Here is a 15,425-nt window from a genome sequence, read left to right as displayed (position 1 = left end):
AATAATTATAAACAGAGCTAGGAGGGAAGCGTGGGCAGTCAGCAGTACTTCAAACGCCTGTTCAAGATGTTCGGGATGCATCCTTGGGAAATCCAGAGAAACGAACCACATTGGATTGGGGCAAAAAAAAAAGGCAAGTGAGGCCGCGGGCTCCAAGGAAAGAAGGAAAGTCCCCCGGCTCGCCCAGGGCGGCCCTGGGCCCGACTAGGCCTCGCCCTCCTGCTCTCCCAGCGCGGGTCCCTTTCTCCCCTGGCAGCTCCGAGCACAGGGCCGGACCGCCCTCACCCGGCTCCGCCCACCCTGCCGGCCCCTGGCTTTGCCCAGTGTGGCACGACCCCGGCCGGCCCCGCCCCACCCCTGGACAGCGGCTGGCTCCGCCCCCTCCCTGGACCGGGGCTGGCTCCGCCCACCCAACCTGGACCGAGGCCGGCTCCGCCCACCCTCCCTGGACCGCGGTTGGTCCCGCCCACTCGGTGCGGCCGCGGCAGGCTCCGCCCACCCTCCCTGGACCGCGGTTGGTCCCGCCCACCCGGTGCGGCCGCGGCAGGCTCCGCCCACCCTCCCTGGACGGCGGTTGGTCCCGCCCACCCTGCGCGGCCGCGGCAGGCTCCGCCCACCCTCCCTGGACGGCGGTTGGTCCCGCCCACCCGGTGCGGCCGCGGCAGGCTCCGCCCCCTCCCCGGACTCTGCCCGCGGCCGGGGCCGAGGGGCGGGGCGGGCCCGGAGGAGCCGCCCTCGGGCGGGAGGGGGATCCGCTGTGGAGTTACGGGAAAGTTGTTCCGAGTTCCTGGAGTTTCCCTCGGCGGTTCCCGGGCTCGGCCGGCGGCGCCCCGGCTCCTCTCCTCCCTCCGGCCTTCGCCGCGCGCCAGGCCCGTCCTCGTGCCCGGGGCCGCCATGGAGCAGCCGCCGGCGCCCAAGAGGTAACGAGAGCGGGGTCCGGGGCCGGAGGGAGGCGGCGCCGGGGCCGCGGGGCGGGGGCCGCTAGGCCGGGCCGGACCCGGACGGCCTCCCCGAGCGCGTGGCCCGGAGCGGGGCCGCGACCGTCCCGGGCTCGGGGCTCGGGGCTCGCGGGAGGCGGGGCCTGGGCCGCCCCGGGGCCCGGCGGGCGCGCGTGGGCATCGGGGCAGCGCCCGGCCCCGCGGCCGGACTCCCGGCGGCAGCCGCCCCTCGTGGCAAAGTCCCGGCGCCAGCGAGACGTCAGACGAGGCAGTCACTGGGCGCCCGGCGACGGGGGCTTCCTCGTGCGGCGCTTCCCGCAGGAGGGCCTTTTTTTCCTGAGAAGGCGGGTTGTTTATTTACAGTTTAAGGAATTAAATGTGAACAGCCCCGCAGTTTGTGAAACTTGTGGTGGGTCTGCTGCACTGACAGGTGTTCTTCCCCTACCCCTCAAGTTCAAAAGTATTTATGGATGCAGGACAGGAACCTTCAGTTAGACCCCCTCCCCCATATAGGTTTTTTTTCGTAGCTTGTAAAAATAGTGGTGCTTTGGCATTTACTGTCCATTCCTACTTAATCCTTGATGTATTGGAAGTGTAAGAGTACACAGTAGGTAGGTTGAATTAATAATCGAAATGATCTTAGGAAGCTAAATCAAGGCTATCCATTGATTTAAATTCATAACGTGCATTTTCCCCCCAAGAATGGATCCCTCGACTAACTGATGTTGGGTAACATATTTAACTTCAGGCTTTTATTTTTAGTTTATAAAGTAAGGGTACTAATTTCTCTCCCCGATAGTGTTGTTATGAAGATGAAAGAGTGTGTGTTTTGATACCTAGAGATTTTTAGATGAAAGGTAGCGTATTCAAGAACGTGAAATAATTAAAAAGGTAGGAATGTTGTGAGCCACGGTGAACCAGGTGTATAGACACGTGAGCCTTGAGGCCTGGAAACCATCTGTTCAGGTGTAAAAGGGGGGTTGTGGACGGGTGTCCAAAAAGAGACCTCCTATCAGACAGAGCCCTTGATAAATTCTTTCCTGGCATTTTGTAAAGTGTCCAAATTCTAGTATTGATTGGGCACCTAGTTTTAATACTATAGACGAAAATCGGAAACATTTTTTTTTCCCCTTTCCCCTTTTTTGTCTTGGAAGGACTGAGCCAGCATCGTAAGGCCCACTTGAACAGCTCTGAATTGAAGTGGTAGTTCTACTGATCCGCTGTACTCTAAATTATCTGAGTTTCCTTCTAGGTGTAAGAGAACCCCTGCCCTTGCGGGGACGTTAGAGAAACGAGGGGTCAGGGCCAGGTGTGGGTGGCATATATCACCACCCATGGTCACTTACACTTTTTAATATAGTGGCTGCCCACTTAATAGACTTATTTTTAGCTTTCTTCAGAGAGACATGTTAATCCACAAGGCATTTCTAAAGAGCAAAAGATATGCGACAATCCCATATATTTGAATATCTCTTAAATTTTTTTCATAGCATTTTTATTTTTATGATACCATTTAATCCTTCTAGCAGCCCTGTTGAGTAGGTTAGATTACAGGCATTAATTCTGTTTTATAGATGAGGACACTATGAGAGGACTATGAGAGGGATAACTGATAGTGTTTGCATCGTCCCTATTAATCATTACCTTCTAATAATGCAATATAGCTACAATTTTTGGACGTCATACAGTTTGCCAGGACCTTGATATATACATTATTTTATTGTCTTAAGAAATAGGAATCTTGGTTCTGCAACTTACTATGCTGGTTCTAAGTTTCATTTCTTCATCTGTAAAATGTGTCGTGAGGTTATGTGTGAAGCACTTAGCACAGTGCCCTATAATGTGTTCAATAATGTTAGTTGTTAGGGTATGTTTTCCTTAATAAATGAAGCTCAGAGAGGTTAAATAACTTGGTCAAGAGGAGGAGGTGCCAGAAACCCAGGTCTGATTGGCTGCAAGTGAGTGTACTCTCTTATTTTGTACAGTGGTGCCTCTTTTTGAAACTCCTGCTTGCTTTCTTAGCATTCCATGATGTGGTGGCCATCTCTTCCCGGAATTTCCTTGTCTCCTTCGGTTGTGTTTTTTCTTAATCCCTGTAAAAGTGCCACTTTGCTTTTCTTCCTTGAGCAGTACTTCCGTAGGGCTCAGACATGTTTACATACATGGTCACGTGTATGTTGCTGATGCTGAAGTGTGGATGACCATCAGCTGCTGCACAGTTAGTACTTTTGATTTCTTCATGTAGATGTGCTCTCATTATCCCATGTAGTTTGTCACGAGGGCCTGTCAAATTTTCCATCAAAAAGTCTGTGGACTCATCCCCTTCCTTCGATTCCCAATACTACTGCCCTATTCCAGGGTTTTATAACCCTCACACTTGATTTACAGCAGTGCCTTCCAACTGGGCACTGTAGTCCAGTGGCTTTCAAAACATTTTAATGGCTGAAGGGCTCTGTTTGGAGTAGGGCAGAGCCCAAGAACGTGGTTCCCAGCACCTCACCTCCTTCTGTTCCCCTTTTGCTGTCCTACAGAATATCATAATGATCCATGTTTGCTGTAGTTCATCTGGCACATGGCTTCTGATTTATTTTGCTGAAACAGAACTTCAATCATGCTACCTCTTTTTTGGGGGCAGGGAGTGGGGGGTTTGGGCACACTAGCCATTTTAGTACCCAGGGCACCCATCACTGAATCTCAGCCTTAACCCCCAGCCATCTAATACTACTCTCAAAGATGAATCTGTCTTCCTGAAGTTTCCTTCTTGTTATTTAGGTTGTAGGCTGTGGGTACCTCCAACTTTGCCTTTGGCATGCTTTTCCTTTAGAAAAATTGGGTGTTTTTTGCTAGTAATCTATGTTTTAGTCTTCTCTAAGGCCTGCTTTGTAAAGTATCTTATTTGAGTACTTTCTAGCTTAAGATATTTCTCTGTATTCCTAATATGATATCAGTTGGAGTATATATGCCATGGTCATATTGTTGTTGTTTTTTTTTAATTATAAGCTTTAAGACATCCCAAAGATAATTGGAACGAATTTAATAAATATTTTATGCATCACTACCCCGCATTGGAGATAAAATACAACCAATATAGTTGAGACCCTCTACATATATCTGTTCTCAGTTGCATTCCCTCACCATCCCTCAAAAAGTTGTTACTGTCCTGAATTGGGTATTTGTTCTTCCCATATGTGTCTGTAGTTTTAGCATGTTGTTCCTATATATTTGACGTACCATTAGGCCTGAGTGTTAGGCCCAGCTTTGTGCTGATTCTGAAATCTGCTTCTTTGGGTATCATTCTTCTCTGGGAGTTGGAGATTTCAATGTGTAGGCAGGTCTCAGAATCATGACTAGATGATCTGTAAGGCCCCTTTGACCCTCACATTATTGATTTGGCCTTCCCAGCAAGGCTTGTGTTAAACATAGACAATAGATGTGGTCACCCATGTCATTGATTTGAGGTACCAGAATGGCTTTTAGATTTCTCAGATTTCCTTAGCAGGTCTGTCACAGAAGTCTTCAGAAGTCCTTAGTAAAATGGATCCCCTCTGGGAGGGTAAATCCATGAAATGGTTATTAATTATTAGCATTTCGTAAGTTGAGTTTATCAGAGTGCTTTGTAGGGGAACCTCTAGTTGAGGTAAAAATGACCATAGAATGAGTAAGTTTTGATAGGTAGAAAGGGAAATGGCCAAAACATGGGTTCTTCACCAAGTAGAACATTTGTAGAAAAGAAAATGATCTCTATGATAGGCAGCTGGACAGCATTGAGAACTCTGGTTGCTTGAGGGTAGGCAGTTATATACAGTACTTGTCAAAGAGAGGGCAGAGTGTCATTGCTGGAGAGACACATTACCGGTACCAGATATACTTGTTCCTCAGTTAGATTATGGAATTAATAGTTACTTAAAATTCATTGATCAAGATATATTTGGAGGAAAAGTTGGTGTGGAACAGTGAAAAAAACCTAGAAGGATAATAAATAATAAGAGAGTAAGTTACTGAAGCTTCTCTCAAGACAGATGAGGGGAGTTCTTTGATTTAAGCTGTAGTTGGATTTTGTAGCAAATTTAATTTTTTGGTAAGTGTGAAAAGTTAGTTTGGAGGAAGTAAAATTGGAAGTTGAAGTAAAAATGTTAGGATTACAAAGTACTTTCACATAAATGAAAGGTGAAGGTAGGAAAACAATGGATTATCAGCCACAAGATAGATTGCTATGGAATGAAAAGGCAAAGGCAAAGGAATGAAGATACAGAAGGGTAAAATAGAAAGTATCTATATTTCCTCAGCACGTAGAGCCCACATCAGCCTGTAGCATCAGTGGCCCTGACCTTCGGCCAGAAATTAGGAATGGTGATAAACTGTCAGCAGGGAACTTCCCCCTCTCAGGAATTAAGTTGAGTGGGACAAAGCAATAAACCAGATAAGTAGAAGTAGGGTACAGTATCAGGAAAACTATGAAGACATTGTAGTGAGAAGAGGGTGGACTTAATATTAACGCCTACATTTCTAATTCATGTGAACTTGGAATGTTAGAAAGTAAAATTCTTGTGTGCTTATCAGAGAGATTCGCAAAGTGGGGAGCTGTCTTCGAGAAGCTAACTCTAAGAACTCTTAAAAGGCAGTAGCCTCAGGATAACCAGTTGGAGGAGGTGTTCTGATAGTCCAAGGGAAAGAACTGCACAAACAGGAACCTCTCTTTGCTAATGTTAACTACTTGGTCCCTAAACCATATGCTCCCTTTGGCTTTTCTTGGTTAATTTGGGGTTGCACCAACTCCACTGGATTTAGGCCCTGTAGATAGGAACAGTCCATTGACCCTTCCTTGTTAGGGTGTATATGGCAGACAATAAAATTTGGAGCAGTTCCTGGTGAGCAAACTTCAGTTACACATTAAGACAGTAGATAAACTTAGTTTTCAGTCAGCTCTAGGCAATGATTAATTTATCCACTGTTCTTTAAGGGCTGAGATTTGGCATATATTAGTACTGCAGAATTTGTTAGAAAAAGGTAAACATTTATTAAGCACAGCTGGGTTGAAATTTGTTTTTCTGATGAAATCTAAATGCTCATTCCAGAAAAGTGTACCAGCAAAGTTTTAATAATAAAGGATATAAATTGAGCACTTCTTGTTTGGATTGTAAGGGGCAAAATGTGCTGAGAATTTAAAATTTCTCTTTTCAAAGACATCTTTTGAACTAGAGGTACTGTCTCTTCAAGTCTTAGTGGCTTTCAAAAAAATTTTAAAAAATGTTGATGATGAGACCCAGTGCAGGCCCATATACATATAAAACTAAAATAGAAGTTTCATAAAATGTACTATGTGTGATGGTTTCTGGTATTTTTCTATTTTCTGTTCTGTTTCATTGAAAAACTGCTGGTAATGATCCACCAGATTATTTTCATGACCTATTAATGGGTTGTGATTGCAATTTGAAAAACACATTCTTGTATGTAGTAGAGACAGTCAGGAAATCAATTTCATTTCCAGCTCCATCCTGATACTTGGAGTTGAAAGCTTGATGCTGGCACTGCCAAAGGAACCCCGAGTGGTGTAATTGTAGCAACCTATACGTAATACTAGAGATGCTCTCTAAGATTCTAAAGGGGGGAGGTGAAGGGGACAGAGGAAAGTCTTATAAAAGCCACTGTATTTTGAACACTTTATATATGTCACAGTTAAAGTATGGAAAAATGCAAAGTGATTATCTATGATGCCTGACAGAGTTTACAAAGGAAAAGATTGTTACGAGAAAAAAGCGCATTTGCCTTCTGGTGTAAAATGACCCCCCACACTGGGAGCATTCAGCTATAATTATGAGGACTTCAATTTCTGACTCTGTACTACCTCTGCCCTCTGTAACTACCAAAGGTCTTTAGATTTTTCTTCCAAACAGAACATTTATACTATATGATAGAAACTTACTTTTTTAGTTGTCCTAAGCTTCTTTTTTGTTGTGATTTTATTTGAATTGCCTCATATATTAGGATTATTCTAAGTCCTAAAAAGCTTTTACCTCTTAGAACAAAGATTCTTTATTTGAGATGTCTTATTACAACTGTTTTTTCATATAGAGCCTCAGGTTAAATAACTGAAAGTAGCAAATACATAAACAGACATGTATGAATATTAAAAATAAGTTCATTGTTTGCTTATTAGCTGCAAATGACCTTGAACTTCTTAAAAGTACATCAAAGGATGTATCTTGAAAAATGATAGCAAAGTGAGAATTACAGAAAGCTGTTAATATGATAACCAGACATCGTAGTAAAGAAGTAAAATTGAGTAAATTTTTTCAGAAATTTCAGGTATCTTGAGGTAAATATTAGTGTCTTAATCCACACACACACAAACACACATGGATAAAATTGGGGAAATTGTTGAGCATATGTGATTCCAAGGGTGAGGTAGTTTCTATATTTAAAATATAGAATATTATTCTCTTTCCAGTTCAGATCATCTTTTCATTTTTAGGATGTTTGGTTTTCTGAAATTTTGGGATCTAGAGTCCTATAATTGGAAAGAAATGCAACTTAAAATTATTTTTTGTAGTTTTGGTGAATTTTGTTGCTAATCCTTGCCTGAGGATATTTTTTCCATGGACTTTTTAGAGAGAGTGGAAGGGAGTGAGGGAGGCAGAGAGAGAGGGAAGACCAGAGAGAGAGAGGAAGAGAAATATTGATATGAGAGGGACAGATCGATTGGTTGCCTCCTGGACATGCCCTGACCAAGGCTGGGGATCGAACCTTTAATGCAGGTACATGCCCGTGACTGGAAATCGAACCCATGACCCTTTGGTGCGTGGGCCTCCCCTCTAACCACTGAACAACATCGGCCAGGGCCGTGAACTTTTTATGTAATTGAGGAAAGCATAAATGAAAGATAGTAGGCAGCTAACATCTTGACTCCAGATTGGAGCCACATGATCTCTCCTGTCTCTGCTGGGCTGCCCGATGATGGATGAGTACAGAAAGCCCTGTTTCTAAAAACTGACTTTCTTTACTCACCCATCATTGCTCGTGGCAGGAATGGACTGTCAGCCTCGAGTTCATTCGTTTTGCTCATTTATTCATATATTCAGGAATTAATAATTAACTGCCTTTCAAATGCCAGTGCTGGGAACCCTGATGAATGGAATAGATGGGATCTTTGCCCCTCGTCGAACATCCTGTCTAGTTAGAGCTTGAGCTGTGAAGGCTGGAAGGAGCAGGTATTGACCGAGAAAAATGGAGCAACCTAGTAGGGCAGCTGGCCAAAGCTTCGCGGAAAAGGTAACATTTAAACTGTGACATGAGGTTGAGAAGTTATCCGTGTGAGTAGCCAGAAAGCGTGTTCCAGGTAGAGGTAAGAGCTGTAAGAAGACCAGGAGGTGGGGGAAGTGTAGTGCGCAAAAGAATTGCAGTGAGGCCACTGGCTGGCTTATGGGCTGGAGTTGAGGTCGGGGGAGGGCCAGGGAGGCAGAGATGCGGGCCGGAGGGAATTCAGAGTTGTCATAGTGCAGTGCGCTGTCATTAAAGGTTTTAAGCAGAATTTTAAGCAGTTTATGTTTTTTCAGACTGTGGGATATTTTGTCAGAAAATATGATTGCACTGGCAGTCTTGAGTTTCTTTCCCTGGGTAACATCTTCACATAGAGTTTTGATTTTAAGTTTGAGTCAGAACTCGGGCACGTAGAGACAGCTTCTGTGGTAGACTGCTTAGCGTGGACCGTTGTCCTCATGTTCCCCCAGCCTCACTCTCATTATGCTCCTGTTATCCTAATATCCAGCCTTACTTTCTCACCGCTAAAGGTTTCAGCTGACCTAGTTTCCTCTTTTCTTAAATGAAAAAGATACAGAAAACAAAAGAATCCAAGACAGATGACACCACTAGTGATAAGATCAGATTTCAGGCCTTATTTTTTAAGGTTGCACACTTAGCCTGCCTTGTCTTGCATACATAAAAATGTATCTGTGGATAGACAGACAAAATTCAAGGGCATCTTGAGGCTGCTTTATAAATTTAACCCTGACACAATGTGATGAATTGCAAAATGAAGCATATCCAGATATTAAATGCCATGTGTTAAACCTTTCTAGTTTTGATTTTAGCCCCTCTTCTTAAAGTTTTATTGTGCTTTAAATAAATAAATAAGATGAGGTATTTGTTTCAGTGACATAGTTGGTAATTTACATTTGTCAGTGTGTCCCATAATTTTTCTTTCTAGAATTTGTTTTGGTGTAATTACTGTATTAAGAGACATTAGGTTCCACCTGTAAGTTTAGTCTGTCATTTTGCAATCAAGTAGCAACCAGTAACCATTTCCCAATGATTATCTATTCAGACATTTTTAATAATCAGTGAAATCTGGGTCATAGAGGCTGGAGAGAAATGATTGCTCTGAATAAAATTTGAAGTTTATGTAATTCCTAAGAATTAAAAGAAATAAGTGTCAAATTAAGCAGTAGAATTCCATAAAATTCCAGTGGAAATTAAAAATGTATATAATAATTAACTTCTGAGAAGAAAGTATTTTGATGATCTTTCTTTTCCTGGCTGATTGAGGTTTCCTTCTGTGCTCTTGATTCTCGTGATATACTTTCAAGAATTTTCTCTCTATTTTTTTTTCTAATAGAAGAGAATTCAAGTATCAGGCCAATGGTTAGAAAATGGGATTTCTCCCCTTAGACTCTCAGTACTTGATTATTCAGCTTTAATTAATTAATATTCATAAAACTCATGTGATGTGAAATAGCCTGCCAAGTTAGCGATGTGGTGAGAACTTTAAAGATCCTTAGCATCCCTGGGAAGTACGGTGTGCCAGGTAATGCATTTTCTAAACAAATGAAGTACATCACTTTAAGTATTATACTTTTAAAATGTTTAGAAAACACCTTTAAAACAACTAGTTTTGATGGAAATCATTCCAAAGTGAAGACACTTGACCAGCGTTCTGAGACTGATCGTTTGCTTTCTTGATTACTTAATATTATTTTTGTGAATTTTAGTTCAGAAAAACACAGAAACTGTTCATAGTTTTCGTTCATAGAAGCTGCCAGGGGTGCTCTTTTATGCGTCTGAAGCTTTGTTGCTGCATGTAGCTGTTTTTTCCCTGACCCTCGTCTTGTCTTTTACTTTTTTCTGTCATTTCTCACTGTTACAGCCTTCCCTAAACTGCTGCTTATCTTGGAAGTGATCATCTGACCTGACAGAAGCTCTCTCTTTGTGTCAGTTTTTGCTTTTCTTCTGGGCTCGTGGTACATCTTGAAATCATCTTTCGACTAAGAAGAACATTATTGTGCAGTGAAAGAGAAAAAAATTATTTCAAACTTTTCTAAATTTCTAAAATTTAATATGAAAATAACCAATTTTCTTTCGCATTAAAAAACAAACAGGATTTTACCTTAAAAAGCTTAAAAATTCCTAAGTTAAAAATATTTCTGTTATTTTGGAGCATTACTTAGATTTTGAGGAGTTATGGTATTGCCAAAGCAAATTAGAGTTTTGGAGGGTATTTGTACCTGTAAAAATACAGTAACGTTCTTTCTATAGTAATTTATTTTTATAGTTTTTAAAAAATTTCTATGGGTGTAGTATTTAGGCTATTTTTCTGACCTTTTTCCCCCCCTCTATTAGATACTGCTGGGATTTTTAACATTTTATTTTCATTTCTAAAAAATGAAAACCAAACAGGTAAAAACAATTCCAATTTGAAAAATGGAAGAATTATTTTCACAAAGCTCCAAAATCATGAAATGTTTCTTAGTCTCCTTCCCCTTAATTTGTTTACAAAGAACCACAGAGAAATCCCGAGAGTGGCTTTCTGTGTGCTCGTGCTGTGCAGTGAGACCGCTGAGAGGCGCCGTCCGAGCCCCAGCTGAAGCTGAAGCGTCCCTGTCACACCCTCGCTCATCCCTAGCCACGAAGGCTCTGCAGGAGTCACCGCAGACCTCGCTGCGCGAGACAAAAGTTAATACGGCAGAGTTTAACTTTTCCTTGAAGTTACTCTTTTATTAACTTAGCTACACCTTAGTTAAGGTATTAATGTTTGGGGTTATTGCACTTTTAGTTTTCTAGGGATGGGAGCGAGGAGTTGTGAGTGTATGGGGACTAAATCCTCATATTTTATCTTCACATTTGAGGTGTAGGGGACAAAGTGAGGAAGAGTACGAGTAAATCCAGTTTTTAAGTGTACGTAAATCTGCGGCACAGATCATGGTGGATTTTCTGTATGGCAGGTACATGGGTAGACTGGCAGGTTTCATATAGAAGTATCTCCTTTCACTTCTAATCATTTAAAGATTCTGTTCTCTTTTTTAGTTCTCAAATCGAGGCATGGTTATTGAATCTGTATGAATTGGATTAAAAATCATGAGACTTACAGGTCTGCATATTTCTTATAAAATTGTTTTTCATTTTTATTTTAGGACATGAATATGTTGGAGCATTTTCAAATGTGCTATTTTACGTTGTCTACATTTTCTGGATTTGTTTTTTGAAAAATTAGTTATTAAGAAAGTGAATGCAGTAACATACCATTAAGTCAAAGGAGTGTGTTGCCTCGTTTAACTTTGTGTAGGTTTGTTTTATAAGAAATTAAAAGGAATCATATTGCTTTCCAGTTGAGGGTAAGTGAAAAAAATTCTTAGGAAATAAAAATCAAAGACTGCAAGGAGGGCGGAAGGAGAAAAAATCTCAGCTGCTTTTCCTTCAAAGTTCTGTGCAAGGAAATCATAACTTTAGAGTACTTTTGGGCAGAGAGCCCAACTCGAGAGGAAATGGTATGGTAGAGTTGAAAACAAGACGTTCATTTAATTTAGTAAGTCTTCTATCCATTGTAGAGTATCTATTTTCCTAGGTGGACTTTAGCTCATAATAGTGTCAGTAATTAATGAACCCCCCCTAAGTTTTGATACAGCTTTTTAAAACTAAAGTTATGAGATCATTAAATTATATCTATTTTATTATTAAAGGTGATACTTATTAGTGAAACAAGAACCAGAGCTTTGGAGTCAGGGAGACCTTGGTTCTAACCCTTGTTCTGCCATTTACTGCTTGCAGCAGTGGGCAAGTTACTTAGGGTTTCTGAGTCGCAGTAGACTCACTTGTAAAATGGAGGTGCTAATAGTGCCCTCCCTTTGGGTTTTGTGAAGATTAAATGAAATAGTGATCATAAAGCATTTGGCCTGAAGACAGTTTCCAGAGTGTTTCAAAGAAGTGTTCGGCATTGTCAACATATTTGGGAGAAACACGTAACTTTCCAAGAGGACAGAAGGACAACTTTCACTGGTATGTCTAATTCTAGTTAAGACAAAAAAATCAGTATTACTACTTTAGAGCTAAATATCTACTAAATATTTACAAAATGCATGCCCTTTAAAAAGCAGAAGGGAGCAGGAAAGATCTCATCCTTGAGTTTTGTTACTTTGGGATAAAATGTACTTCCCGTTGCCGAAATAGAAAAGACGTTGGATTTTGTGGGTTCAGGATCGGTGTCAGCACTGTCTGACTTGGAAAGGCTCGTGTTGAAGGCTAGCTTGAGACTGTTGCTGTTGAGTAATGGACTGCTGAAGGACTAGCGGGTGAAAGCCTTTCATGCGTTTCTGACAGTGTTCAAGATGAAACTGCCGGGGTTGAAGACTAGAACTGAGTTTAAACGAGGCATTACATACAAGATGAAGCATAGGGCCTGATTAGCACATAGCAGTAATAACAGCCTGACTTTTATAACACTTCATTGAAATTAAATAGCCACTATGAGTAGTCATAACACTACCAATAATGTGATCACTGAAATATAGGGCAGCTTGCTGGAAGAGAAGGTGACATTGAAAATTATGGAGCTGAAATGCGGTAGAAGGTCCTTTGCCATTACGATTGGAGAAGATATTTTGTATGATTTGTCTTCTGACAATTATAAGACTTTTTGGGGGCCTAGCATAGCATGCAGTATCTTTTGGAGACTTCTGTACACGCTTGAGAAGAGTATGTGTGCTGCTGCCGAGTGGAAGGAACATTTCCCTGTGTTTACTTATATTTTTATTAGCTGTCGCTCTTTAGTCTTTTGTGTAGATTTATGTTTCCTTTCGCATCAGTTTCATTGAGCCTGAAGAACTGTTTTTAACCACTTATTGAATCCTCTCACCCTTTTGTTTGAAAAAAATTTTTGAATTTCCCTTTCATGTTTTGAGCGTATTTTCACTTGATGTAGAATTTTAGGTTGGTTGTTTTCTTTCAGCAGTTTAAAGGTGTCTGTCTCTCACTGGCTTGGCTCAGTGTCTGACAAGAAGTCTGCAGACATCCTTGTTTCTGTTCCCATAAAGGTAATGGGTTTCCCTCTGACTGCTTGGTAGTCTCGCTCTTATTGGTGGTCAGCAATTTCATTGTAATTATCTGTGTGTGTGTGTGTGCGTGTGTGTGTGTTTAGATTTGTTGAGTTTCCTGTATCTGTAGGTTTATTGTTTTTATAAAATTTGGAAAATGTTTGGCTATTCTCTCCCTCCTCCCTCTACATCTGTCTATCTGTCCATCTGTCTATTGATCTCATATCTATTTATTATTTTAGCTATCCTCTGTGTATCTAATCTCTCTCTCTATATACATCCTTCATTTTCACGTGAGGCACAGGCTTTCTTTTAAACATTTTTTTCAAGTTATTCAACTTTTTTGCTGCACTGTAATCTGCTCCCTCGTCATTGTCCTTAGGAAACTGACTTTTTTGCTGGGCTTTGCAGAGTGTGTGTTTTTGTGAGCGTGCACAGGTTGGGGTTAGTCACGGGAGCACCTGGGTAAGTTGCCGGACCTCTTTCTCTGCAGAGCTCTCTTCTGGAAGGTGTCCGGTCATGCGGATTTTATTCTCCTTGCTGCCCCGCAGCCTCGTCTCTGTTTCGTCAACTCAGCAGAACTGTCGGGCTCCACTTGGATTCCTTTTCCCCTGTGTCCAGTCTGCCCAAGCTTCTCGATCTAACGCCTTGATGATAGTGAGGCTTATTTCTTCCCCTTTTCTCAGGGACCTCAGTTCTGAAATGCCTAACATCTAATGTCTGAAAATAGTTGTTTCCTATATTTGTTGAGTTTTCTAGTTGTTTACAGCAGACAGATAATCCTGGATCCTGTTACTTCCTTGTGCTCAGAAGTGGAAATTCTGTAACTGACACTTTTGAATTTTTTTGGTTTGAACTTTCAAAAGCTTTTGACATGGTCAAGTACTGCCTTCTTGTCCTACATGACCTCATTTCTTAAATATTGATGTTTTCCTGGGAGCTGTTTCTCCTTGACCCTTTTTTCTTTTTAGACGTTTTCTTGATGATTTGGTCTCTTCTCATGCCTTCAGGCTCCATCTATGTGCTGATGGCACCAAAAGTGATATTTTCAACTCAGATCTCTTTTGGGATACACTTGCTTACTGGAAATCTGCATTTGGATGAGTTGACTTAAACCCATAATATCCCCCTCCAAACTGTTTTCTACTGGTGTTTGTTAGCTTGGTAAATGACATTAAGCCAAAGGCTTAAGAGACACGCTCAACTCCGCTCTTCCCCTCATCACCCCATATTTAATCAAAACCACTCCCTGTTGATTATGCTTCTTTAGTGTCTTGAATAGCTTATTTTCTGTCCATTCTTACTGTTAGGATTATATTCTGCGCATTCATATATCGAATCAGCTCCTAACTAGTTTCCCTTTTCTACTGTTGTTCACTGTATGTCCTTCCTCTGCTTTACAGGGGAAGTGATCATTTTAAAAAAAAAAAAAGTCTTTATTGATTTGAGAGAGAGGAAGGGAGAGGGAGAGATAGAAACATCAATGATGAGAGTCATTGATCGACTGGTGCATGCCCCCTACTGTGCATGTGCCCTGGCCAGGAAATGAACCATGACCTCCTAGTTCATAGGGCGACTCTTCAACCATTCAGTCACCCCAGCCAGGTGGGAAGTGATCATTTTAAAATAGAGCTCCTTCACATGGTTTACAAGGCTTTTTTCTTAAACTTGACCCTGCTCACCTCTACATGCTGGTCATTTTTGCTTGATTCATGTTGAATTATTTTGGGTCCTTCATACACGAAGCTTCATTCATACTGCATTATGTTTGGTCTGTCAGACATACTGTGCATAATCTCTCTGATCTCTTTGCTTCCAGATGCCTGCACATGCCATATATGTGGATGATGTTTTTTAAACAGCAAAAACAAAAGAAAAGAGAAAACAAAAAGACATTTCTGTATGGCAAACAGTCAAATAGACCATAAAACTAAAAAGTCATAAGTGAAGTCAAAATACAAGCAAAAATATGTGCAACCTAAACAAAGACCAATTTATATTATATACAGATAACAAAAACGCCAAAAACACAGTAGAAAAGTGAGCAAAGAACATGATCAGATGGTTTAGTTTCATAACTATATTAGAAGATGACCAACTTCACTCATAATAAGAGAAATGCAAATTAAATCTACTCTGAGTTACAAGTTTTCACCTAACATACTGGCTAAAATCCAAATATTTGGGT

The 15,425-nt window shown here is 41.4% G+C and overlaps 1 protein-coding gene across 1 annotated transcript in view; it reads left to right on the top strand.

Moving 5' to 3' along the window:
- Positions 1-711: 711 nt before the first annotated feature.
- Positions 712-15,425, top strand: part of STK3 (serine/threonine kinase 3) — a 140,723-nt gene continuing 126,009 nt past the window's right edge. Inside the window, exon 1 of the mRNA XM_081116362.1 lies at positions 712-920. Within this exon, the coding sequence (XP_080972488.1) occupies positions 895-920 (26 nt within the window). The 5' untranslated portion in view covers positions 712-894. The remainder of the gene's footprint in view (positions 921-15,425) is intronic.

This window comes from Miniopterus schreibersii, assembly GCF_964146895.1.
Source record: "Miniopterus schreibersii genome assembly, chromosome: 17".
Classification (NCBI taxonomy): Eukaryota; Metazoa; Chordata; class Mammalia; order Chiroptera; family Miniopteridae; genus Miniopterus; species Miniopterus schreibersii.
This window is presented reverse-complemented; position numbering and strand designations above follow the sequence as displayed.